Below are 27,433 nucleotides of genomic sequence, written 5' to 3'. Positions count from 1 at the left end.
GGGAGGGGCCAGAGTGGATGTGTGTGCCAGCCCTCACTGCCACCCCCTCCCCAGAGCCCCCCACGGTCCATGTGTTAAAGAAGGAGACCCAGGGGATCCTGACCTTGCACTGCCGCGCTTACGGCTTCTACCCACGGCCCATCACCATCAGCTGGCTGAAGGACGGTGAGGTCAGGGACCAGGAGACCCAGCGGGGCAGCATCGTGCCCAACAGCGACGGCACCTACTACACCTGGGTGTCCATCGAGGCCCCTCCTGGGGAGCAGGACAAGTACTGGTGCCGTGTGGAGCACGCCAGCCTGGCTGAGCCAGGGGTCTTTGTGTGGGGTGAGTCTGGTGGCCTTGGGCACATGAAAGAATGGGCTAGGGGTGTCCCCCTTCCCTTCCTCACAGCCCTTATCTTCCCCAGAGCCAGAGTCCAACTCATCGACCATCGTGCTGTGGGTGGTTGTTCCCCTTGCCATCCTGGCTGTCATTGGCATCACTGGATTCATCATCTGGAAGCGCAGATCAGGTAAAGCTCCAGGGTGTTGGAGGAATGCAGAGCCTAGAGAGCTGGTAGGGGCTGTGGTCATGAGCCACATCTCTCTTTAGAGCCCCTGAGCCTGAGGGTAAAGTGCAGTGGATGTTGATGCCTCTTCCCCTCTTCTCTTATGTGCACCGTGCCCACAGTGAGCACGAGGTGGCAGCTCGTGGCTGTTTCTCCCCCATAGACATGAATGGGATCTCGGGCAGCTTGGCCAAAGGTATGACATGGGACTGGGGGGGTGGATGGGGCAGGCCCAGCTCTCTGTGCTCCCCCTTGAGACCCATGGTCAGACCGACACTGGGCTGCTGGTGTGGGACGCTGAGACCACCATAGCAGAGGGTTGGGGACAGGGACTTTTCCCTGGGTGACACTGTCTCTTCCTGCCATCCTTGCAGTGATCACAGTCTTACTGCTCCATGAGCTTTGGGAGTGAGCATGGTGTTGGTACCAGCCCAGGGCTTTGGGTGCTGGGGAGCGGGGCTGGCCCAGCATCCAGGCTGTCTCTCCAACATCCCCCTCCCTTGTAGGCTGTGGGTGGGCAAGACCTTGGGAGGGGACACAGCCAGGACAGCTGACCCCAACTGACCAAAGCAATATTCCAAACCCTGTGCTATCTGCTCGGCCATAAAAGCTGAGAGGTGGATGAACAGGGGATGTTTATTACTGACCATGCTTGTGTTCTGGAGCAGCCGCTGCGCGTACTGAAGCCCGGCTGCCCGGGATGTTGCTGGGCATCTCCTGATGATGGGAAATAGCAAATGATTCTTATGCTTTTCTTTTGCTTCTCCACATGGCTTTTGCCTTACTGAACTACCTTAGTACTGCACCTACTACTACCTACCTACTGCACCTGATGCCACCGATCATCACCCTGTGCCCACCTTCTGCAGGCACTTACCTTTTTTGGCAGCAGAAGGGTACAAGCACTCACCAACACCTCCTGCCTCTACTGCAGTCTCCTTCCTTACCACTTCTTTCTGTGCGGATGCATCCGGAGTCTTGGGAGAGATTTTCTCTGTTGGACACTGGCTTTTTCTCTCAGAAGAGTCCCCACCATTTTGGCAGAGACCCAGAACACTTCCTTGGGCTGTGGACCTACAAGCAGACCTCGATCTCCCCTCTTTCAGTAGCAAACCATGGCGCTTGTCCTGCCTCTCCAAGCCTTGGTAAAAAGTCTCTCCCCATCTTTCTTGCTTCATGGGGAGCTGCAGCAGTCACAGCCAGGCAGCTGGGCCTGGACATTGCTGCCTGGGCAGACCCTCATTACGTAGATGTCCAAGAACTGTGTCCCTGGACAGCATCAAGACAAGGACCAAGGAGACCAGGTGGCTAAAATTGGAGATGCTCAGGTAGATCTGGACTGGGAAGGTAGTCGTGAGTTGTTCGTAGTTCCATGGGCCTGTGGGACATGGGGGCTGAGACACCACAGACAGGAGGGCTCATGATGGAGATTGGACCTGAACTGAGCACTGCAGCCATCACCCAGGTCATGCATCAAGGTTAATGATGCACCAGAATCGAGGCAGTGAAGCTTCCTGGAGCAAAGGACAGTGGACATGAGCATCCCTCACCAGGGCCCAAGCGATGGCCACCCCCTGCCACTGTCCCCCGAGATCTGTATCCCCAGCTCGCCCACCTCTGTGTGAGATGGGGGTCAGCGTGGGGACACAAGGACAATGAGTTTGGGGGTCACCTCCTTCCTGTGTCATAGCGCCAGGGCAAGCAGGTGATAAAGGTGTGGGCACCTGCCTGGGTGGCTGCCACTGTCACCTGTTCCCAGCTCCAGCTCTCCGGTCCATACACGATGCTGCGTGGAGTGAGCAGGAGAAGAGCAGCGGCTCCTGGGGGATGGCAGCCACATGCAGCAGAGGGGATGGCTGGGGACACGGCAGGGATGCCAGGGGGGATACGGTGAGGATATGGGAGGGGATGTGATGGGGACACAGGTGGGACAGGGCTGGGAACACGGCAGGGATGGGGCAAGGAGATGGTGGGGATGGGTGTGGCAGTACTGCTACCCTGAGGGAGCAGCAGCATTAAACACCAGCCGAGCGAGCTGGCAGCAAAGTCTTGTGCCTCTTGGTCTGGTTTGGTTTTAAATCGGTTGGAAGCAGCAGCGCTGAGGGACTGACAGGCTGACTCCTGTTCTTCCCTCTGCTGTCAGAGTGGATCCAAAGAATGTTTGTCAATAGGTGCTTTATAAATAAATAAATAGATAAATAAATATACAGTTAAATAAATAAAGTGTCTATATTTTTATCCCCCCTCACTGCAGAGGACATAGCAGGGGACTTGGCAGGGACATGGAAGGGAAAAATGAGGACACAGAAGGGAAAACTGAGGACACAGCAGGGATGCAGTGGTGACATGGCAGGGACATGATGGGGATGGGAATACAACGGGGATGCAGCTGGGCATGTGGGGGAGACATCTGGGGACACAGCAGTGATGTGTTTGGGACATGGTGGTGATGGCTGGGGACATTGCAGGGACATGGTGGGGATGTCCCATGGGCATGGCAGGGATATCTGGGGATGCATCGGGGATGGTTATTCACACGGTGTGCTGGTGAGCCATGGTAGGGATGGGGGGGTGACACCAGATGCAGTGGGGACCCATTGGGGATGGGTGGTGGCAACAGGTGGCAGTTGGGACCTGTTGAGGACATTGTGTGAAGGGTGGTGGCAGTACCTGGCTGTGCAGGTAGGTGAGGATTGACACCAGGGGCAAGGCCACTGGTGAACTGCTGACAGTCCAGGCACGACTGTACAAGCCCTTTAGCCTCAGCAACTGACAGGTGGTGTTGTCGTTGAAGCTCCCTGGCAGATTGATGAAAGGATTCCTGTGATCTCCGAGCCTGTGCACAGCGCTCTGCTGAGGGAGCAGCCCACGCTGGTGCTGCCAACCTGGCTGCTCTCTGATTGCCTCTGCCAGACCCTGAGTTAGTCCCGTGTGGCTGCCAATATGGGTAATAAAGTGCTGATGCTGTTGGTTAGACAGGAGGAGCCAGAATTCCTTAAACAATCTATATAATCTCTCATCTGAAACCCCTTTCAATAGTGCCCGTTCCATTCAGGTCACTATTCCCACCACACACAGGGAGTCACAGACCAGATGAACCGGTTCGGCTTTCCGCTTGTCACACACTCTCACAACCGCCTGCAGCTCCAGCTGCTGATTGAGGCTTGGGCTCCTTTGAATAGCAAATCCTGCCATTTCCCATGCTCCTGCCATGGAATCGCAGCCTTCTGAGCTCTTCCCCCTGCATCAGTGAACACTGGAACACCCCGAACCGCACACCCAGACAACAAGGGCTTTTCTTCTGTTGGACAGTTCTGTGCTGCTGTAGAGATTCTGTGTGGTGGGTAATGCACTTTCACTTCCCCTGCACGGTCTGATAAAGCTATTTGCAGGGCAGTGCTGTTCCTCAAGGCCCAAGCTGAATACTCTGCTGCTGATGGAACAACAATAAATGTGGGTTCTGTTCCTGCAGTTTCTACTACGTGATTGTGGCCTTTTGCACTGACCTGGGCTGTCGCCTCCAAACACAGAGTTACAGCTCCCTTTGGCTGCATGGGCAGGAACACCCATTCTAACAGCCTTAAGGGACCTTTGTCATTAGTCCACTGCATTATAATAGCAAACACATGTTCTGTTGCATTAACGACTGTGACTCCTATGTCCCACTCAGCATCCCATCGATGGGTATATGTATTTTTGATTTTATTACTAATGACTTCCAGGGCCTTTTTAGCTTCTTCTGACAGGATTCTGGGTGCTCCTGCACCACCTCCTCCCTTTAGCAATGCCACTACAGGTTCCAGTTCCCTATTCGTAATGCCACACAATGGTCTAACCCAGTTAGTATCTCCAAGCAGCTTTTGAGCATCATTTAACGTGCTGACCTCAGCTGGGATCTCAATCCTTTGGGGTGTTACGGTACTTTTATCAATCTGCCACCCCAGAGATTTCCACACTGGCTTCTTTTGAATTTTCTCTGGAGCAATCTGTAACCCCTTGCTTTCCAAATGCCCTGTCAGCTCATGAATCAAACTGTCAATGTCCAAGTTTTTTCCCACAATCAGTACCTCATCCATGTGATGATAAAAGATGAGATCAGGATGGGCTCTTCGTACTGGAGCAAGTGCCCAGGCTACATAAGCCTGGCACACAGTGGGTGAATTTTTCATGCCCTGTGGGAGCACCACCCAATGACACCTTTCCATGGGTTCAGTTTTGTTTACAGTAGGGACTGAAAAGGCAAATTTCTCATAATCATCAGGGTGTAAGGGAATAGTGAAAAAACAATCCAAACGTCCCAATTTTTAGGTCTCACGTTTGGAGGTGGCAGACCGGGCTGCGAAGCTCCCGCATCTTCCATCACTTCACTGACTTTTCTTACCTCGTGCACCAAGCGCCATCTCCCGTCCTGTTCAGGGATGGTAAAAATAGGCGAGTTCCACGGGCTTGTGGAGGGCTGGATGTGTCCCTTGGCCAGTTGCTCCTCTATTCAATCCTGGAAGTGGGCAAGTTTTTCTTTAGTAAGCGGCCATCGCTCGACCCAAACGGGGGGTTGTGTTTCCCAGGTGACTTTTCAAGGAAGCTGCCCACTTTCAATGGTCGCCATCCAAACTCCTTCTGCTCTGTGCCCAGCCTTGCTCTCAGTGGATAAACGCATCCCTGAGCCTGGGGCACATCCCAACAAATGCTGCCAACCGATTCCTCAGGAGACAGTGATTTCTGGGGGAGTTGGGTGGGAGGTGTGGATGGGAGCGGTGGGTGTAGAGACCAAGTGGGTCCCTGATCCGATGGCTGACAAGGCAGCTTCTGGCCAGGCGGCTTCTGGATCGTCTCCGTAGGGCTTTTGTCCGTGTGCACAGGCTCCTTGTCAGTGTCCATGGGCTCAGAGAAGGGGGGAAGAATGAAAAAAGAGTGGAAAGAGAGAGAGAGAGAGAGAGAGAGAGAGATTGCAGTATCTACCACCCCAGAGCTGCAGTGTCCTGTCAGTCCAGTGTCTTCAGGTCCAGTGGGGGAACGTTCCCTCCACGTTGGTCACCTCTGTTCTTTTATTGTGTTGTATTCACTCCTTCCAGGAATCAATCAGCATATTCCAAGAGCTACTTTGTTTAGCCACCCCCCCACGCAGTGGTGGTGTGCCTGCCCAGTACCGTCACTGGGAGGTTTCAGGTGGTCTTCAGGGGTCTCCAGGCCCCTCTCTCTTCCAGACCCCGGGTCTGGGCGCATGCGCAGGGCTTGGGTTAAATTCACTCAGCTCTGCATTGGGGGCCATAGGAAGGCAGGAAGCATCTGGAGTAACAACTGCCCAGGAGGTCCAAAGCACAACTTTGCTTAAAAGCCCATTCAGTTATAAAGCTTGCAAACAAAACCACACCACACTATATGCTCAGAGCAACAGATCACAATTAGTAGCATTTAGCAAAACTGGAAATGCTGTTGCTATTGAGTGCCAAGAATAAGGTTAGAAGGTCAGAGAGAGAAGAGAGTAAAACAGGAAAAATAAGATATCACCACCCAGGGATCCAGCAGGGATCAGCATAAAGTTGTAGCCCTTGGAGGGCAGGCATGCACCAGGTGTCCCAAATCTGTATCTTTTATGCTCTCTGGCCCCACCCTTCTGCAAGGCTGAGGTGGTTCATCCCCAACCAGGGGCTGAGCACTACTCACTCACTCCCAGAGGGGAAAGAGACAGAGCCTCCATGGGTTGGGATGAAGACAGTTTATTGACAAAATCACCATGAAAGTACAACAGTAACAGCCAATTACACTCACACCTGGTGATAACACAAAGTTCCTTACCAACCCAGTGATTACAGAGTGTTGCACAACACAAGGACCAACCCAACCCCAGTCACACTCAGACTGCTCTAGAGGCACCAAGCCACTGCCCCTCCCCAACTAGCCCCTTTGATGGGGAAGTGATGTCAGGTGGTGTGGAAAACAGCCCTGGCAAACTCATCTCACCTGTGCTGGCTACTTGGAGAGGTTGACTTTGGCCTGGCCACAGCCAGGACACAGGCTGAGCACATCTTATGCAGTGTCCTGGAAATGAGTCAGTGGGGAATGGGGATCCCAAGGGGTATTTGACCCCCTGACTGGGCTGATGGAGCAATGAACCCTTTCAGTTGCCTCACACAGGATTTTAGCAAGAAGGGGCTCTGCCTCCACAGGGCCCCACTCGCCTGTCACTGTTCCTTATCAGATAGGGACAGGATCCTGTTTGTCAGGGTGGCTGCTGCCTGAAGGGCTGTCCTTGCAGGGACAGTGTCCAGATGGTTTATCAAATGAGGAAGTATAATGTCCAGTTTTTCAGAACAGCTGCTTTGAGATCAAGACTCTACAGGCCCTTCCAGTCTTGGGATGGATGATGGAGGCCCAAGTCCAAGGCCCCACAGATGTTGGCAGGATCAAGCCCCTTGTGAAGTGAGACCCAGTCCACAAAATGTTACCCTGACTCTGCAGGTTCTGTTATAGAATCATAGAATGGTCTGGGTTGGGAGGGACCCCAAGGACCACAGAGCTCCAACCCCCCCTGCCACAGGCAGGGACACCAACCTTCAGGCCTGGATCTACACAAGGTTGCCCAGGGCCCCATCCAACCTGGCCTTGAACACCCCCAGGGACGGGGCATCCACCCCCCTCTCTGGGCAGCCTGTTCCAGCCCCTCACCACTCTCTCTGTAAAAAACTTCCCCCTAATATCTAATCTAAACCTTCCTTCCTTTAGTTTTAATCCATTCCCCCTTGTCCTGCCAGTGTCTATACTTTGAATAAGCTGATTCCCCTCCTGTTTCTCTGCTCCCTTCAGGTACTGGAAGGCTGCAATGAGGTCGCCCCACAGCCTTCTCTTCTCCAGGCTGAACCAGCCCAGCTCCCTCAGCCTCTCTTCGTAGGGGAGCTACTCCAGCCCTCTAATCATCTTCATGGCCTCCTCTGAACCCTTTCCAACATTTCCACATCTTTCTTGTATTGTGGGCCCCAGAACTCCAGATGGGGCCTCACAAGGGCAGAGCAGAGAGGGACAATCACCTCCCTGTCCCTGATGGGCACCCCTCTTTTGAGGGAGTCCAGGATACCATTGGCCTTCTGAGCTGCAGGAGCACACTGTGGGCTCATGTGAAGTTTCTCATCTACCAGAATCCCCAAGCTGTTATCTTGCAAGACAGATAGTTTGAGACAAACCACTCATCCCGGTAGCACAAAATGGTATCTGAAACAATACCCAGGAGGCCACATCCAGCTTCTCCATTCACTAATGGGACAGTAAGACTGGGATCACTGCAAAGATGGGAGGAAGAGACAGTGTCACCCAGGGAAAAGTCCCTGTCCCCAATCCTCTGCTATGGTGGTCTCAGTGTCCCCCACCAGTAGCCCAGTGTTGATCCAACCATGGGTCTCAAGGGGGAGCACAGAGAGCTGAGCCTCCCCATCCACCCCTCCAGTCCCATGTCATCCCTTTGGCCAAGCTGCCAGAGCTCCCATCCGTGTCTACAGGGGAGAAACAGCTGCGAGCTGCCACCTCGTGCTCGCTGTGAGCACAGTGCACATAAGAGAAGAGGGGAAGAGGCATCAACATCTACTGCACTTTACCATCAGGCTCAGGGGCTCTACAGAGAGTTGTGGCTCATGACCACAGCCCCCCGGCTCTGCCTTCCTCCCACACCCTGGGGATTTACCTGATCTGCACTTCCAGATGATGAATCCAGTGATGGCAATGACAGCCAGGATGGCAAGGGGAACAACCACCCACAGCACGATGGTCGATGAGTTGGACTCTGGCTCTGGGGATGAGCAGTGTGGTGAGGAAGGGAAGGGAAACCCCCCTCAGCCCACCCCTCCACATGTCCAAAGCCAACAGACTTACCCCACACAAAGACCCCTGGCTCAGCCAGGCTGGCGTGCTCCACACGGCACCGGTATTTGTCCTGCTCCCCAGGAGGCGCCTCGATGGACACCCAGGTGTAGTAGGTGCTGTCGCTGTTGGGCACGATGCTGCCCCGCTGGGTCTCCTGGTCCCTGACCTCACCGTCCTTCAGCCAGCTGATGCTGATGGGCCGTGGGTAGAAGCCGTAAGCGCGGCAGTGCAAGGTCAGGATACCCTGGGTCTCCTTCCCTGACACTCGGACCATGGGGGGCTCTGGGGAGGGGGTGGCAGTGAGGACTGGCACACACATGCACACTGGCCCCTCCCCAGGCTCCCCATCTCCCCTCACCTTTCCTCTCCAGCACAGCCTGCCCGTAGCTCAAGAATTTCCTCAGCCACTTGGGGCAGGTGTTCTCCAAGTAGTGCATCCTGTCCTGAGCTACAGTCCCATCTGCCTCCCACTTCCTCTTGGTGATTTGTGCTGCTGGATCTGCCGCAGTGAACGTCATCGTGTCCATGTCAAAGGCAATGAAGTCCCTCCCATTGTAGGCGTACTGCTCATACCCCCTGGTGCTATTGTCCTCCAGGAGGTCACAGCCGTGCATGCGCTGCAGTGTGTGAGTTCCTGAAATATGACCAGAGAACCAGGCCTGAGTGGCTGCTGCAGCCCCGGGCCTTCAGTGGGGCAAGGCCCCCAGCAGCAGACCTGCGTGAAGCCTGAGGGAATTGGGCACCAACAGGAGAGCTGCCCCCACCCTGCCCAGGGCCCACAGAACTTTGGGCATCATGTAAATTGTGACACAGATCCCATGTGCCCAGGGCGTGGCTGGGCTGGCACCCAGCCCCATGGCACCCTTCGACAGCAAGAGGATGGTACGGGGTCCTGAATGTTGTGGGGGCAGGGACAGGAGATGGGATGGGTTGGGGGAGCCCCTCTGGCTCTGGGGTGGTGGGTACAAAGTACCATAGGCAGGATGGGGGCTGAGAGCCCCTCTGGGTCTGGGGGTCTCCACTGCCAAGGGGACAGTGAGGAGTGGGATGTGGCAGCCAGGTCTGGGATAGGGTGTTGGGTACTGGGAGGGGTGAGGATGTACTTCGTGGGGAGGGCCTCCCCAGCTCTGGGACAGGGGCCCATCTCATGCTGGGAACCTGGTGACAGTGGCACCAGGCAGGGCAGAATCAGCTTCCCCAGGCTGGGAAGGGCTTTCTGAGGGGGGTGGAGCTCTCACGTCCCACAGAGCCCCAGCCCAGCCCACACTCACCCCCACTCTGGTTGTAGTGCTTCTGCAGTCTGGCCAGGCTCACGTGGACAATTCTCTGATTGTCCCGTCCGATCTGGGTCTGCTGGTCCCAGTGCTGCTGGTCCAGGTTGGCCGCCATCCAGTCTGCCCGGGGCACCGCCCTCCCCTTCTTGCTGTCGTAGCGCGAAATGAGGTTCCCGTCCACGTACCCCACGGACACAAACTGGGGTACTCCTGGGCTGGGCTCTGACACTGCAGTGTGGAAGTAGCGCAGGGAGTGGAGCTCTGTGGGGACACAGGGGGCAGTGAGGGGTGGGGGGTGCAGGGTGAGGGTGCCCATAGTGATGGGGTGCAGGAGTGGGTGTTGAGCCTGGGTAGGGTTCCCAGAGCAGCAGATTGGGGGCTGGGGGGGCAGCTTCAAGGGGAAGTGTCTGGTGGGGGGAATTTGTGTCCAGGATGGGGTCCTGCTTCCCATGAAGGGAATCCGGAGGGTCGTGGTGATGAGGAAAGGGGGGCCCTGTCAGTGAAGGACCCAACGTGCCCAGGAAGGGGGTCCAAGGGGGTGTCTGGCACCAAGGAGAAGCTGATCTGTGGGAGCGTCTGGGAAGGGGACGGAAAGGGATGGAAGAGGATGGGAGTGTTCCAAGGGGGCACCCATTCTCTGGGGAGAGTGACTGGGTGTCACTGTGCCCTGGGGTGGTCCAGTGTGCAGGGAATGGAGAACCGTTATCAAGAAACTGGATCCAGGGGGGTTCCTGGGACCCACCCGCACTTACCACACGCCGCCCAGCCGAGGACCCTCAGCAGCAGAAGCAGCCCCAGTGCCCGGTCCAGCCCCATCCATCCTCTCCGGGTCCCAGATGTTCTGAGCCAAAGGAGCCCTGCTCCAGGACAAACCTCTCTGCCAGCCCCGCCCCGAGACCCGCGATTGGCTGCGCCACCACCCGCCCACCAATGGCAGCCAGAGACTCTTACCAGTAACTCCTCCCACGGGACCGCCTAGCCCCCCCACCACCTCAGGGTCCCAGACCCCCCCACAGCCCCATTTAGCCTGTATCCCCCAGGCTGAGGTCACCCCTAGGCATCCCGAACACAGTTCTTCCCCCCACACCAGTGCTGTTCTCATCCCCTACCCTGGGACACCCTGAGACCCCCAGACCTGTCTGTCCCAGGGGGACCCAGGCATCTGGCACCCCGTGGCTCCCCCCACCTGGCTCTGACACCATGTGGGTTTGTGGGTGAAACAGATGGGACAATGATAAAAACCTTCCAGAGAGTGTGGGCACCCCTGGGGCTTGCAGGAGCTGTCCCTTGTCCCCGCTGTCCCTCATGCACTGGGTCACTTGTGTCTGCCATCACCTGTGTCCGGTGTGTCTAGGACCTGGCAGCGCTCCTGCCTGGCACTGCTTGTACTGCATCTCCTGCACAGGTCCATCAGCTTACCAGTCCAAACCAGAAAAAACACCTTCCAGAAGGATCTGGACTATCTTCTGACCTGTCTCAGAGAATTCCTCTGCTCTCCTGCCCCATACGATGATGTCATCAGCGTCCTGCAGGTGCTCTGGGGCTTCACCCCTTCCAGCACAGTCGGGATCAACCCAGGGCAGATCGTGGGGCTGTTTCCACCCCTGGGGCAGTTGATTCCAGGTGAATCAACCCTCCCAGGGACAGCAAACTGTGCCCTGCTCTCTGCTGCCAAAGGCGTCCAGAAAAATCCAGTAGTGATGTCAACTGGGGCGTCCCACTGTGCTGCCTCTGACTCCAGTTCCTGCTGGAGCTCCAGCATGTCCAGCACAGCAGCGCTCGTGGGCAGGGTGACTCCATCCAGCCCACGACAGCCTGCTGTCAGCCTCCACTCTCCACTGGACTTCACACTGTTCTTAACAGAGGAAGCTCTCTGTGCCCACACACATCAAGGATCTGAGTCCAAGCCAGTGCAGAACACCCTGCGCCAACCTGAGCAGGGGGTACCCAGGCTGGGTCTCACTTCGCTGGTACCCAGGGACGAGCACCTAGAGCCCAGAGGGACAGGAAGGCAGGGCTGCTGCCCATCCATCCCAGAGCTGGCTCGGCGGGCACAGCTCCGGCAGCGCTCGGCAGGGCCCCAGCCACGGGACACGGGGAAAGCTGGGAACTCCGAGCGGGTCGGTGCAGTGTGATACGAGGAGGACACGGGCACAGCCTGGTGCCTGGATACTCCCTGCTGCTGGTGCACAGGCTGAACCCGCCCCACGGTCAGACTGTTCACCCTGGGGGAGCTGGGGGCAGCCAGGCAAATGACGCTGCCCGGAAGGGCTCCCGACTCACACTGACTGAGACTCAGCAGGAAGCCGGGAGTCACAAGCAGCAGCCCTCAGTGGGCAGCAGGGAAAGGGAGGAGGGGACACGGGGAGTGCTGAGGGCTCGTGGAACTGAAACCTAAATAAACACACCCCAAAGCCTTCTTCACGCACATCCCCATCATTGCTCACATCTGCAACGTACACCAAACCCACATCAGCAACACTGACCTCCCCAAAACCTTCTGCAGAGACTGACAGACCTCATCTCCCATCGGTGAGTGCTTATGTGCTCTTTGAGTCATCAAGCACAAGTCTTAGGAGCTCTGAGTCAATGGTGTAGTACTGACATCCTGACCAACACGCTGAACCAGTGGCTCGTTAACGTCTGTTAGAGCCAGAGACGTTTCAGGTGGGGGGGTTGTTGGTTTTTTTTTCTTTTTTTTCTTTTTCCTGTCTCATAGTCCTGTCCTGTTCTGTGAGGTTCTGTGAGAGTTGCTCTCCCGTTTTCAGCAGGGTTAGAGTTAATGTTAATCTTGCAGTGAGTGTAGGGCTGTGTTAGGGATTTAGGGTGATGGAACCACCCTACTGGTTTAGTTGTTGCCAAGCAGTCAAGGACATTTCAGCTTCTCATCCTGCCCTGTCTCTGAGACGGGGGAGGCAGTCAGTAAGCTGGGAGCACAGCTCCTCCTGGCACTCCCAACTGCTGGTGCTGGGCTGGATGTTCAAAGCCCTCATGGTCCCCATGGCCCTCAAGACCCACAGAACCAGAGGGGCTCCCACACCCTGGGTTCAGTGTGTCTGTGTCACAGCTTTACATGATGCCCCAAGTGCTGTGGGCCCTGGGCAGGGTGGGGGCAGCTCTTGTTTCAGTGCCTGATTCCCCAGGCCTCACACAGGGCTGGAGTGGGGGGTGCTGATGGGGGGCCTTGCCCCACTGAAGGCCCAGGGCTGCAGCAGGCCCTCAGCCTCATTTCACTGAGGGGGCTCACACACTGCAGAGCACAGTCAGATGTGATCTGGAGGACAATAGCACCAGGGGTTATTGGTAAATCCCCTACAATGGGAGGGACTTCATTGCCTTTGACATGGAGAGCACCTGTAGCAAGTGGCCGAGCAAATACATGAGCTACGGGCAGGCCGTGCTGGAGAGAAAAGCTGAGAAGATCCTGACCTTGCACTGCTTTGCTTACAGCTTCTTCTCACAGCCCATCACCACCAGCTGGCTGAAGGACAGGAGAAAGTCTCCCCCACGAACCCCCAGGGGCTGCCTGAACACAGCCACTGCCTCCCCATCCTGCCCCTCTGTGCTGGGGCTGCAGCCCCACCAGCGCCTGTTTCCATGGGATGGAGCTTGGCCATGGCCCTGCTGGTGCTTCCCAAGGATGGGATGTCTAGGAGGAAGATGTCCCATCTCCTGCCCTGCGGGGCACATCCAGGCCCCAGCGTGGTGAAACCTGCTGAGCTCTGAGCTCTGCCCCTGATACTCTGGCTACTCCTGTCCCCAGCAGATGTGGTGTCCCTGGATCCCCAGGGGTCCTTAAAAGCCACAGATCTGGTTGTGCTGGAGAGGAGGAAGGGGAAGATAGTGGAGGGCAATGGGAGTTGCAGGTGCCCCAGATGGGACAGCAAAGAAGGGCTGCCCATGCCAAAGAGGCTCCAATATCTCCCAAATCCCCTGCACGAGCACCCTGACAGTGGAAGAAACCAGTCCTCGAGGACAGGATGGGAACACACAGCTCCCCAGTGCAGCCCCTGCTCTGCCCCACTGCCCCTCCCCGGGAGTTATTACAAATCCGTTACTGACTCTACAGGGCAGGAAATACAAATCTCCTGTGGAAAGGGAAGTTGCTCACCGGGTGCTCAGGAGCTGCCGGATGCACCAGGCTCCTGGCCCACAAAAACCACTGGGGAGAACACCGAGGTGCCCCAGGGATGGAATGGGAGCACGGGGGAGGGGGTCCTACCTGCCGGAAAGGCCGGGGGAGGGGCTGGAGAAGTGCCATGGCTTCTCAGTGGTGCAGTGATGGTGACCTCCTGGAAGGAGAGCTCCTGGTGACAGCTGCCTCCTGGGGGTGTCGGTTGGGGGGTGCACACAGAGAGGCTGTAAAGAGGCTTCAAAGTGACAACATTTGAAAAGTTAAACCGTTAAACCAAACTAACCAAAATCAAAGAAGGGGAGAAACCCACAACTGAGACCCAACATACAAAGGAGAGAACTAAAATTTTTAAAAAAACAAGTGAAATAAAAATATCCAAGCAAAAAACAAAACCTGAAAAGAACTAGAATAACCCCCAGAATAACTAAAATAAAACACAGGCAAAATTATGAAATCAAATAATTATTTACAAAATAAGAAAGAAAAATCAAAGAAACCAAAAAACCAAAGAACTAATCTTAAAAGGGAATCAAAAGAGAAAATAAAAAAGCTAAGTAAGAAATAAAATTTAATGCTAAGTAATAAAATTTTGAAGAAAAAACAAATTACAAATTTTAAAACAAAATTAAGCCAAGGAAAAAATAAAATCCCATAGTAATAAAACCTTAGGAATAAATTTTTAAAACCCAACAAACCACGAGGTGAGAAATACAATTAAAAGTGATGAACTAAACTTCAAAAAGCCAGAGTCAGACACAAAGCTTGAAATATTAACATAAAAAACCAACAAAAGAAGGTAAAACTTGTTGCCCTGACGTTCCCTCTGCAGTAGCCCCCAAGCCCTGAGGTCAGACCCCTCCTCCGCCGCCAGTTCCCCTTTCCTGTGGCTGCGCAGGGTCCAGGGGTTCCCCCTGCCCGACACCCTCCAGCTCCCCCCTACACGCGCTGGCACAGAGCGGGGCTCCGCGGTACCTGCGCACCTACTGTAGGTGAGGAGGGCAGACCCAAACCCGCCTGGCCCCCAGGGTGAGGGAGGATGGGGTGGCCCCCACTCACTGGGGAGAAAAATGCCTTTTCCAGATTTCCCTCTTCCCTCTATTTTTATTCATTTTTTTTATCTTTTTCCACTTCCATTTTAAACCCTATTCCTTTTTTTATAAACATTTTTTGCCTACTTTATAAAAAAAATTTTCCTCCTTTTTAAAAATAATCCCCCCCCATTTCCTCTTTCAAACATATTTTTTTCTTTTACATTTTTAACCTTATTTTTTTTACCTTTTTTCATATCCTTATCCCCTGTTTTACCCTGTTCCACCTTTTTTAAATCTCCCCCCACCCCCATTTACCTTTCTTGGTTTTTATTTCCTCTCTTCACCCCTTTGTTTCTTTCCCCCCTTCCCCCCTTCTTTCTCCCCCCCATCTTTCTTTCCCATTCCACACTTTCTTGCAAGAAAAGAAACAACAGGATGGGCATCTTCAGACCCCCATGGCAGTTATCAATAAAATAGCAGCCATGTCTCCACCAACCAACAAAAAGGAGACACAAGCTTTCCTAGGCACTGTGGGTTTCTGGAGAATGCATATCCCAAAACACAGTCTCATTGTCAACCCTCTCTACCATGTAACCCAGAAGAAGAAGGATTTCCAATGGGGCCCGAGCAGCAACAGGCCTTTGAACAGATCAGACAGGAGACAGTCCATGCAGTAGCCCTTGGGTCTGTCTGGACAGGGCCAGATCTAAAGAATGTGCTCTACACCACAGCCAGGGAGAATGGCCCTACCTGGAGTCTCTGGCAGAAAGCACCAGGGGAGAGTCGAGGCCGAGCGCTGGGGTTTGGAGTTGGGGCTACAGAGGATCCAAGGCCCACTGCACACCAACAGAAAAGGAAATACTGGCAGCATATGAAGGGATTCGAACTGCTTCAGAAGAGACTGGGACTGAAGCCCAGATCCTCCTGGCACCCTGACCGCTGGTGCTGGGCTGGATGTTCAAAGGGAAAGCCCCTTCCACATGCAGCAAGGGAAACAAAGCAACTGGCAGTGCAGAGGCAAACCCGTCTGGGATGCTCCACTGTGGCAAAACATCTCTGCCCAGGTAGAGAACCTGACTGTAAAAGTACAGCATGGAGATGCCCACATACCCAAGAGCCGAGCAGCTGAAGAACATCATAACAACTAGCAGGTTGATCAGGCTGCTAAGATTGAAGTGTAGACCTTGATTGGCAAAGTAGGGGTGAATTACTTATAGGTGTTGGGCCCATGACACCTCAGGCCATCAAGGAAGAAATGCCACAGATGGACATAGATGGGCTCGTGGTCACAGGTCATCCATGAATGTGAAACATGTGCCTCGATCAAGCAAGACAAGTGGTTAAAGTCTCTGTGGTATGGAGGACGATGGCTGAAACACAGACATGGAGAGGCCTGGCAGATCGATTCCATAACTCTCCCACAGACATGCCAAGGCAAGCCATGTGTGCTCACAATGGTAGAAGCAACCACTGGCTGGCTAGAAACTTCTCCTGTGCCACATACCACTGGCTGGAGCACCATCCTGGGTCTTGAGAAGAAAGTCCTCTGGTACCATGGCACTCCAGAAGGAATTGAGTCAGACAATGGAACCCTTTCCAGAATAATCTCATAGACACCTGGGCCAAAGAACACGGCATCGAATGGGTGTGTCATAGACCCTGCCATGCACCAGCCTCTGGGAAAATCGAGAGGTACAGTGGACTGATAAAAACTATGCTAAAAGCAATGGGTGGTGGGACCCTAAAAAACTCAGATATGCATTTACCCAAAGCCACATGGCTAGTTAACTCCAGATTGTTTAATAGTCAAGCTCACCCTGCCCAATCCAAACTCCCAGGTACTATAGAAGGGGATAAAGTCCCTGCAGTGTGCATGAAAAACCTGTTGGGGAAGAGAGTCTGGGTTGTTCCTGTTTCAGGCAATAGGAAACCCATTTGTGGGATTGCTTTTTCTCAGGGACCTGGGTGCACTTGTTGAGTGATGCAAAAGAATGGGGAAGTCCAGTGTGTACCCCAAGGGGATTTAATTTCAGCTGAGGACAGTAGCCCAGTTGTTGCTGTATAAAAAGTCAGTCCACGGTAGATGGTCTAAATAATCAATAAATGATGTTATGAACCTCCCAAATCAACTGAAAATGTAAGATCTGGGCATCATGTAGATGGTGTGGAAAAATGTCCTGGTTCTGGCCAGGATGGGGTTAACTTCCCCAAGAGGCCAGCACAAGTAAGCTGAGTTGCCCTGGGCTGTTTTCCACCACCACCTGAGAGCATGCCCCCCTAAAAAGGGTCTGGTCAGTGGCCAGTCAGCATGGCTCTGGTTCCTGGGCAGTCTGAGTGCAGCCAGCTGCAGGGTTGGTTTTTGTATGATTGCATTATCACCTTGTCAGGTTGGCAAAGTGCCCTCTATTATCATGGGGTGTGTGCATTTTGTCCCAGTCTTTTGTTTTTGTGGTGGTCATCAGTAGACTGTCCCTATCCCAACCCACCGGGGCTCTGTCTGTTTCTCCTCCAAGGAGTGGTGTCGTGTGAGAGCAGCTGGTGGTGCTCAGCCACTGCTTAGGGCTGAACCACCACACTTGGCCATGGAGAAAAATGCAAGGACATGAGGATTGTGCTTATGTTAATTTAGGGTGTTGCAGGCAAGAGGTGAGCTTGGTGTCAGCAGTACATGCTCCATGCCACAGGCATCGCTTGGTGCCCCAATGGGCTAGAGACACTAGAAAGACTGGAGTAGGAATTGTAGGACTTGAAGGAGAAGGAGGAATCCTGAGAGTGGTTACCTACTGCAGAAATTGACCTCCACCCCAGTCAGACCCTGTGATAGTGAGAAACGTTAGAGGGGAACACTGCAGGACAGGACTGAAGGGGAACCCAGGGTGAGGGACACATGGCATAAAGAGCCCAAGGGAAAGTGAAACGTGTGGGGTCAGGCTCTTGGGTAAGCTCCCCCCACCTCATGGCAGATCCCTGGCCCACATCTGTCACCTGGAGCAGGCAAAAACCCCTGCCAGCCCTGTGGGATCCCTACCTGATCCCAGACGGAGCATGTGGAGAGTCACCCAATTCCTCCTGAGACCCCCAGAGCTTGCCAGGAGCCACATCTGTGGCCGTTCTGGTCAGAAGAGAGGGGAAAGGAGGTTGAGGAAGGTGATGGGGGTTGCAGGCACCGAAGAGCAGATGGTGAGGAAGGGCTGTCCATGCCCTTAAAAGGCTCCCAAACCCCCTGCATGAGCACCCCGACAGAGGAAGAAACTGATGCTCGGGGGCAGGATGGGACCACACATGGCTCCTCAGTGCAGCCCCTGCTCTGCCCCACTGCCCCTCCCCAGGAGTTATTGCAAATCCGTTACTGACTCTACAGGGCAGGAAATACAAATCTCCTGTGGAAAGGGAAGTTGCTCACCGGGTGCTCAGGAGCTGCTGGATGCACCAGGCTGCTTTAAAACCCCATCCTCTGCTGGCTTTGAGGTGCAGATTTACGTCTGTGGGCAGGATTTGAGGCCCCACTGCCAGGCAAGGAGCTGAAATTCTGCTGTTCTCATTGCCCTGTGAACCCTAAGGTTGCTTTTGGACCCATGCCACCCCATGGGGAAGATGCCCAGGATGTGATATATCTGCTCATGGTTGTCCTGCCATCCTGGAGAAGGGAAGCACCCCACAGTGTTGCAGGAGCCACCCAGGCTGGGGTATATTTCTGCACCCAACCCCACCATCCTGCAACACCAGTGGGGCTTTGATGGTGGGATGCATGGGAATTCAGACCCACTGCATCTCTCCCTACGCACATGAACACCCTGAGACCACCCCACCTTCAGGCATGTCCCCTCCAGCTGCATGACTGGCATGGTCCAAGCTCTCCAGCCCCAGGTCCACCAAGTTCTCCAGCTGCTGGTTGGGGTGCAGGTGATTCCCCAGCATCCACATCCCCTATGTTCATGTTCAGGAGGATCGTACCTGCTCCAGACATTGTCAGATCCAGCTGGAGATGGAGGTGGAGTGGGGAGCCACTGGGGACTCCCACATCACTCTCCATCTTTCCCCACCTTGAGCAATCAAATCATCATCCCGCAATCCTGGAAACTCAGTTCTACTTTATTGCACCTCATTTAAAGTGAGGACCAGTTGAGTGATTGTGAGTGAGAATCAAGGGGCAGGCTAGTGTGAGTGACACTGTTGTTGGTGTTTACTACAGGCCCCCTGATCAGGAGGAGAGAGTTGACAATGCCTTCTACAAGCAGATAGGAGTCACCTCATGATCCCAGGTGCTGGTCCTTATGGGGAACTTCAATTACCCAGGTATTTGTTGTGTGAGCAACAGGGCCAGGCATGTGTGGTCCAGACAGGTTCTGCAGTGTGTGGAAGACAACTTTCTGATACAGATGGTGGAGGAGCTGACAAGGGGGGTAGGTACTGGATCTTGTTCTAACCAACGAGGATGGGCTCATTAGGGAATTAAAGATCAGGGGCAGCTTGGGACAAAGTGACCATGAGATGGTGGAGTTCAAGATCCTGGGTGGAAGAAGCAAGCCAAAAAGTAGGATAGCTACCCTGAACTTCAGAAGAGCAAACTTTGATCTCTTCTGCAACCTAATAGAAGCCATTCCGTGGGCTGTGCTGTTAGAAGGTACATTGAGCAGCTTATGCATGTCCGGTGAGTGACTTCCCTGTGTCCCACACCCTGGGTTCCCCTTCAGTCCTGTCCCGCAGTGCTCCCCTGAAAAGTTTCTCAATTGCAACTGGGCTAGCTGGGGTGGAGGTTGTTTTCTGGAGCAGGTTCCCACTCCAGGGAAAACTCCTCCTTCAAGTCATCCTACTTAATTTTCTCCAGGGTCTTTGGAACATTGGAGGGCAAAGCAATGTGAGTGGCATGGAGCATCCACTGCTCATGCCAACCTTCACCCTTGTCCGCAACACCCTAAATCAATCAACACACAATCTCCATGTCTCTGTATCCTTCTTTGTTGTCAAGCTGAATTCCAAGTGGTGGGAACAGGCCACCATCTCCATCTCACCATGGGGCAGGATGTCACGCTGCCTTGTCAGTTGTCCCCTGTCGTGGATCCTTGGAGCTTGGATATCAGGGGGATCCAGCACCATGTCTATGAAATGGTGCACCACTGATGAAATAGGGAGCTCCTGTCCAGGGAGCAGTTGGAGAAGCATGTTGGGATGACAGAGTTGGTCAGACATAGTCTCTCCATGTCTGGAGAGAAGTCTGGATTTGTGAATCTTGGGATGAGACCCTCTGATGGTTGTCAGTACATCTGCACAGTGAAATGTGGTGCCTTTTATGGAGAAAGTGGTGTATTTGGATGTGGCAGGTTTGTGGTTGGTGTGGTGTTGCCAGGGAGTGGTTCTGGTATCCCTGGACTTTTATGTCCCTCTCAGACCTCTGTCCTCTCCCTTTGTGCCACAGGACACCCTACATATTTTCTGGAAGCGTTAGGGCTTCTTGAGCAAAGATGGGTTATTGCAGATGCTGCCTTGAGATGCTGAATCTCAGTAGATCAGTCTTGCTGTGCCAGGGTGTTTGGAGGGAGATCTGGGGCTGTTGGGCATCAATGCTCTGTGTTTCTGCACAAGTTTTGTGGCCAGTCCTGCAGCCCTGTTGGGACCTGTGATGGTTCTGCTATTGGATGTGGTCATTGTCTTTGAGCTGAGGGCACACCTGCCTGACTGTTGTGGTTTCTGCACAGGCTGGAACTCCAGCATCACCTTGAATCAAAGGGACAGTAACCTGTGGATGAGTCCCCAGAATAGCAGGGCACCCCAAAGTGTCCATGGCCAGGAATTAGTGCCCCACAGAGCCTCTGCCCTTCTGCAGCAGAATACTCCTGAAGGTCACAGTGTTCCCTTCTCCCCAAGACCTCTGGGCTTCTTTTTCCTTCCTTCTTCTCCTTTATTTTTCTTTGAACTGATGGTCTCCTGCTTTTTTTCTCCATTGTCCTGAACCCCCAAATGTCCTAAAACCACCAATGTGAAAGAGATGGACTCAGTGGAACTGGCTCGGGTGGACAATTTGCCAGGGTCTGGTCAGGGCTGTGCTCATTGCCTCAGCAACAATGGTCATACATGAGAACATCAGCCCATTTTGGGAAGGAAACATCTTCTAAAAGTGCTGAAACTCCAGCACAAACTGCTGTGAGAAGCACAGGGTCACTCACATTCCAGCTACAGACAGTAAATCTGCAACTGACACTGGCTTAACGGTTGTTCAGGTTTTAGTCAGCCTGGTGCATCTGGCAGCTCGTGACCACAGGGGGTTTGAATATTACTTTCATTTAGGGCCAGTAACGGATTTGCAATAAATCCTGGTGAGGAACAGTGGGACAGAGTAGGGGGCTGCACCAGGGACCCATGCACAGTCCTGTCTTGCCATTGAGCACTGGTTTCTTCCACCATTGGGGTGCTCATGCAGGGGGTTTGGGGATTTCAGAGCCTCTTTTGGGGGCAGGTACAACCCTTCTTTGCCATCCCCTCTTGGGCAGGTGTAATCCCCATCGTCCACCTCTGCCTCCCTTACCCTCCCTTCTCTCCAGCACGGATGCAGATGTGGCTCGTGGTGAGCCCCGGAGGCCACAGTCTAAGGTGGCTGTTTTCCTGTCTCCCTTCCTTACTTCTCCTAGTACTAAGACTTCTCCTAATACTAACTAGGAGAACTAACTCATTCCTCTGGAAAGCAAAATCAAAAATCAACGAGTGATCAGAGGGAACAACCACTCAACCCATGGCTGATCCTGCTGGAGCAGCCAGAAATCAGGGTTATTCCTCTATTCCTTCTTTCTGGAGAGTGGGACAAGACCTCCAGGAATGGTTCCCTGCCAGCCAATCCCACAGTCAGCCCACCCAGCCTCTCTAGATTTCAGCATGAACATCAGGAACCCCCCAAAAACCAAGTCCTTCCCGTTGGCTCCTGTGCCAGGAGGTTTTGCTGGGGGAAGGGGCCAGAAGAACTCACCCAGCTCTCTGGAAAGCAGCGCTGAAAAGCAAAGCTGGAGGAAGAGGAATTAAGTAGAGCAGCTTGCTTCCTCAGTGGGAACAGCTTCAGAGGGTCTCTGGGACCTTCCCACCAGCCAGATGCTCCAGCTGTGATCCCTGTCCTCCCACCCACACCCCACTGTGTCCTTGTCCCCTTTCATCCTTACCCAAACTGTTTTTTGATGAAGGCAGCACGTCCTTTGGGGGCAAAGGTACCTTTCCTTCTCCAGACATAAGCTACAAGGCCAAGGACACCAACAAGAGAGCACAAGGAGCACACCCAGACTGGCCATCCAGGGACGGGCATCGTGGAAAAAGGGAGCTGAGAAACAAACAGATCCTGTTTGGGCTCAGCTCCAAGGCCACCACCACATCCCAGAGCAGACCCCTCACAGCTCCCACTGGGGCTGTGGGACTGGACACCAAACCCACCCCAACCTGTTCAGGAACTGCAGATTATGGATGCCCAATCATCCCAGAGCTCTCCTGCAAACCTCCTGGCACAACAAGTCCAACATGCCGAGCTTCAGCACCTCAAGGCAGCCTCTGCACTGATCAGTCCTCATTCAAGAAGCTCCAAGGCTTCCAGACAATGTACCAGGTCTCCTGTCACACAAAAAGTATGGGCCAGAGGTCTGGGAGGGACACACAAGCCCTGGGATACCATCGTCACCCCTGGAAACACCACAACAAGCACAAACCTGACATCTCCAGGCCCACCATAGCTTCTCCATAAGAGGCACCATCCATCACGGTGCAGACGTACTGACCATCATCAGAGGGTCTCAACCCAGAGATTCACAAGTCCAGGTGTTCTTTGGTGAGACCATCTCTGACCAACTCTGTCCTCCCAACATATTTCTCCATCTACTCCACGGACACGTCCTCCCCATTTTGGTAGTGGTGCACCGTTTCAGAAACCCTGTGCCAGATGCACCTGATGTCCCAGCTCCAAATATCCTCATCGGGGGACAAGTGACACTGCAGCATGACATACTGCCCCACAGTGACACAGAGAGTGTGGTCTGGTCCCACCACTCTGAGGTCAGCTTTGGATAAAGACACAGAGACACAGAGATCACACCTAGGTTCATTTAGGGAGGGGCATCTCCTTCCTCTGAGAGATCCTATCCCAGGGTCTGGCCCAGAACAGCCACAACCAGGCTCGGTCCCACGGGAACAGGCAACAGTGGGGTTGATGCCCCAGCATCAAGGAGCAGGATGGGGAGGCAGCGGCTGGGTCTGGGCAGTACCCAGACCATACAGTACCCCCAGCCAGAGCAGAATCACCTTGAGCAGGCTGTAGAGAACAGCATCCAGGCAGGTTTTGAAAGTCTTGAGATGGAGACTCTACAACCTCTCTGGCCATCCTGTCCCAGGGCTCTGCCACCCTCAGAGGAAAGAAGTTGCTCCTCGTGGTTAGGTGGAACTTCTTATATTCCCTATAAATACGTCCCTGGAGATATTCAAGATCAGGCTTGATGGGGCTCTGAGCAACCTGATCTATTGAAGATGTCCCTGCTCACTGCAGGGGGGCTGCACTAGATGTCCTTTAGAGGTCCCTTCCAACCTAACACATTCTATGATTCTACTTTCAAATTTCTGCCCATTGCCTCTTGTCCTGTCCCTGGGCACCACTGAACACAGACTGACCCCATCCTCATGATACCCACCCCTCAAATATTTATCAGCATTGAGAAGATCCACCCCCCACCTCAGTCTTCTCTAGGCTAAACAGTCTCAAGTCCCTCAGAGATGTTCTAGTCCCCTCAGCATGTTCATAGCCCTTTTTCGCACCCTCTCCAGGAGCTCCTTGTCTTTCTTGACCCAGGGGGCCCAGCACTGCATACAATATTCCTGATGAGGCCTCCTCAGGGCAGAGCAGGGGGGCAGGAGAACCTCTCTAACCTGCTGCCCACACATTTCTCTTCCCTGACCCTGAGGACACGTTGCTGGTCATGGTCAGCCTGAGTTCCACCAAGACTGCCATGTCTTCTTCCACAGCGCTGCTTCCCAGCAGGTCAGCTCCTAACCTGTACTGGTGCCAGGGGTTATTCCTTGAGAGGTGAAGGACTCTACACTGGCCCTTTGCTATTTTGTGCCTGGTTCCTGCTTCCAGCTTTAGTTATTGAGTTTGGGCTTTGGTAGGAGGGTGAAGAGCTTCAGCAAAGCACCTAGGGTGGGACTCAAGTCCTGCCCAGAAGCAGAAGTTCCAAACCACAAATATAAAATGATGAGTGATTCTGAGAAGCGTGTTTCATAGAGCAGACAATCCTCTCCTAGAGGATGCATCTTTTTTTTTGCGGGGGAGTTCATTATTTCCTGTCGTTTAGAGTCAGTAACAGAAATACCAGAAATCGAGGTAAGTGGAAGTGGGTGGCAGCAGGGGCTGCACTGGGGAGCCGTGTGTAGTCCCATGCTGCCCTTGAGCACTAGTTTCTTCAGCCATCATGCTCACGCAGAGGGTTTGGGGATTTTGGTGCCTCTTAGGGGGCAGGGAAAGCCCTTCTTTGCAAGCCCCTCTGGGGTGGCTGTAACCCCCATCACCCTCCTCTGCCTCCCTTCCTCTCCCTACAGTCCAGCACGGCCACAGATGTGGTTCCTGGCGAGCCCTGGGGACCTCCTGATGTACTGGGTGACTCTCCGCATCTTCCAGTTGTGTTCAGGTAGGGATCCTGTAGGGCTGGCAGGGGGTTTCATCTGCTATGGGTGGCAGATGTGGGGCAGGGAGCTCTGGTGGGGCAGGGGGACCCCAGTCCAGGGTGGGCCCTGCATAGCTTGACTTTCCCTTGGGCTCTTTACACTATATGTCCCTCACCCTGGGTTCCCCTCCAGTCCTGTCCTGCAGTGCTTCTATCAAACGGCTCTCACTTGCACCAGGGCTGGCTGGGGTGGTGGTCGTTTTCTGGAGCAGGTTCCTGCTCCCGGTAAACCTCCTTCTCCTTCCAATCCTCCCACTCCCGCTGCAGTTTCTCTGGGGTCTCTGGACCATGGGAGGGCAAAGCAACGCCCATGGCATGGAGCGTGCCTGGCTCATGCCAAACTCAGCCCTGGCCTGCAACACCCTCAATTAACATAGGTGCCATCTCCGTGTCTCTGTGTCCTTCTCCATGGCCAAGCTGACTTCACAGTGGTGGGACCAGGCCATGCTCTCCGTGTCACCGTGGGACAGGACATTGTGCTGCCGTGTCGCTTGTCCCCAGCCATGGACGCTCAGAGCTGGGAAATCAGGTGGATCTGGCACAGGGTCTCTGAAACGGTGCACCACTACCGACATGGGGAGGACCTGTTGTGGAAGCAGATGGAGGAATATGTTGGGAGGACAGAGCTGGTCAGAGATGGTCTTTCCAGTGGAAGCCTGGACTTGAGACTCTCTGGGCTGAGACCCTCTGATGATGGTCAGTACGTCTGCACTGTGACAGATGGTGCCTCCTATGGAGAAGCTTTGGTGGAGCTGCAGGTGACAGGTTTGTGTCTGGTGTGGTGTTTCCAGGGGTGGTCATGGTGCCCCTGGGCTCATGTGTCCTTCCCAGACCTGTGTCCCATCCCTTGGTGCCCCAGGAGAGCTGACACGGTGTCTGGTAGCCTTGGGGGTTGCAGAAACTGCCTTCAGGTGCTGAAGCTGGGCAGCTCAGTCTTGCTGTGCCGGGGAGATCTGGGGCTGTTGGGCATCAACACTCAGTGGTTCCTGCACAGGTTGGGGTGGGTTTGGTGGGAACTGCAATGGGTCTGCTCTGGGATGTGGTGGTGACCTTGGAGCTGAGCCCATCCCTCCCTGACCCAGTCCTCATCTCTTCCCCAGCCACAGGCTCTGGCCCTCAGCTCTCTCTAGAGGGTTACGAGGCCGGAGGCATCCGGGTGCTGTGTCAATCGACCGGATGGTTCCCGCAACCGGAGGTGCTGTGGAAAGACCCCAACGGGCACCGTGTCCCCTCGGTCTCCCAGAGATGTTCCCCTGATGCCAGGGGCCTGTTTGACATCGAAGATGCCATCGTGGTGACAGGAACCAGAGAGGGGAACTGGTCCTGTGTGGTCAGGAACCGCCGCCTGGCCCAGGAGCAGGAGGCGTCCCTGCACATCTCCGGTGCGACGGCTGCAGCCAGCCCCTGTGGCGCTGGAGCAGGGCGGGGGGTGGCTGCCTTGCTTGGAGCAGCTGGGTCTGGGCTTGGGGTGCAGTGTGGGGGTGTGGGGCACAAGGGGACTCTGTCCCCTTGAGGCCAGGGCTCGTGGGACAAGGGCTGGGAGGTGTGGGGCAAGGGTCTCTTGGTCCTTCTTCCCACAAACTTGAGTGTAAATTGATCCCTTTCCCTGCGGATCTGTTTGTTTCTCAGCTCCCTTTTTCCATGATGCCCGTCCCTGGATGGCCGCTCTGGGTGTGCTTCTTGTGCTCTCCATTGGGCTCCTTGGCCTCGGAGCTTATCTCTGGAGAAGGCAAAATACATTTGCACCTGAGGGACGTGTTGCCTTCATCAAAAAGCTCTTTGGGCAGGGACAGAAGGGTATGAGGAAATAGTGTGGTGTGGGTGGGAGGACAGGGAGCCTGGTTGGTGGGAAGGTCCCAGAGACCCTCTGGAACTGGCACAGGGGACCCGAGCAGGGACTACACTTTCGGGGTCCTAATGTTGGGGCTGAGCCCCAGAGAGCCTGGGTGGGCTGGCGGGGGATTTGCTGGCAGAGAGCCATTCCCATGAGCAAGGTGGTCTGGTCCTGCTCCCCAAGAAGGAGTTGGATCAGCCCGAGCTCCGTGTGCTCCTGTGGGATCAGCCCTGGGGTGAGTGTTTGTTCCTTCTGGTCACACATCACTTCTTGGTTTTGCTTTCCAGGGCAACGGGATGCAGCCCTGGACGAGTGTCCCTGAGCTCCAGCATGGCGTGGGGCCCTTTTCCTGGATGCTTTGTGCTCAGCCTTTTCCCTCCTTAATGGTCCTGTACATCCCGGCATCCATGGGGCTGGGAAAGCTCCAGGCCATGTGCCTGGGAGGGTGGGCAGGTCACGGAGACCAGTATTGGGCTGTATCCTCTTCCCTTACCACGGATCCTTGTGCACTAGCCATGAGATGTGATCAGGCTGCAGAGATCCATTCCTGGGCTTTGGGGGCTCTGTTTACTCTCTTATGAGCAGTCACCACATGAAAAGCTGTCCCCTTTCATAAACATCACTTGTGGGGGGTTTATTTGCAGATTAGGGATGTCAGGGACTTTATCTTCTGGGAACTTCAACATCAACAAAGCCCTTGATAAAATAAACTTCCCCATGAAGAGGAAGTTCTATTCTTAGCAGATACTGGGGCTGAAAAATCAACCATTCAAAAACTTCCAAAAGGAATAGACCAAGGGAAAAACCATATGTCAGTAGTAGGAGCAAAAGAAGAACCTTTTAAAGTGCCTATTTTAAAAGATGTAGAGGTAGCATTCAAATAATAGACCCGCACCGCCCAATCAGAATCAAACAATACCCTATCCCTATGGAGGGCTGGAAAGGATTAAAACCTGTAGTTGACAGACCTTTGGAACAAGGAACTCTAGACCCATGTATTTCACCTCACAACACGCCCATTCTCCCTGTAAAAAACCCAGATGGGTCATACCAGATGGTGCAGGACTGAAGAGCGGTA

The 27,433-nt window shown here is 54.1% G+C and overlaps 3 protein-coding genes across 3 annotated transcripts in view; 2 read left to right on the top strand and 1 right to left on the bottom strand.

Annotated features, from left to right (window-relative positions):
- LOC311202955 (class I histocompatibility antigen, F10 alpha chain-like) overlaps positions 1 to 1,271 on the top strand; it is a gene marked incomplete at both ends in the record, with an annotated part of 113,981 nt that extends 112,710 nt beyond the window's left edge. The window contains 3 exons of the mRNA XM_084277597.1: positions 55 to 327; positions 410 to 514; positions 1,219 to 1,271. Of these exons, the coding sequence (XP_084133723.1) occupies positions 55 to 327; positions 410 to 514; positions 1,219 to 1,271 (431 nt within the window). The remainder of the gene's footprint in view (positions 1 to 54; positions 328 to 409; positions 515 to 1,218) is intronic.
- A 472-nt stretch (positions 1,272 to 1,743) lies between these two features.
- LOC311202954 (class I histocompatibility antigen, F10 alpha chain-like) lies at positions 1,744 to 18,765 on the bottom strand (the record flags this gene model as incomplete). The annotated part of the gene is made up of 6 exons (XM_084277596.1): positions 1,744 to 1,928; positions 8,223 to 8,327; positions 8,411 to 8,683; positions 8,760 to 9,035; positions 9,673 to 9,936; positions 18,651 to 18,765. 6 exons carry the CDS (start codon positions 18,763 to 18,765, stop codon positions 1,744 to 1,746), a joined length of 1,218 nt encoding a protein of 405 aa, XP_084133722.1.
- A 6,259-nt stretch (positions 18,766 to 25,024) lies between these two features.
- Positions 25,025 to 26,677, top strand: LOC311202953 (butyrophilin subfamily 3 member A2-like; the record flags this gene model as incomplete). The annotated part of the gene is made up of 3 exons (XM_084277595.1): positions 25,025 to 25,286; positions 25,622 to 25,846; positions 26,643 to 26,677. 3 exons carry the CDS (start codon positions 25,025 to 25,027, stop codon positions 26,675 to 26,677), a joined length of 522 nt encoding a protein of 173 aa, XP_084133721.1.
- Positions 26,678 to 27,433: the final 756 nt, after the last annotated feature.

This window comes from Gallinula chloropus, assembly GCF_964237585.1.
Source record: "Gallinula chloropus genome assembly, chromosome: 32".
NCBI lineage: Eukaryota > Metazoa > Chordata > Aves > Gruiformes > Rallidae > Gallinula > Gallinula chloropus.
This window is presented reverse-complemented; position numbering and strand designations above follow the sequence as displayed.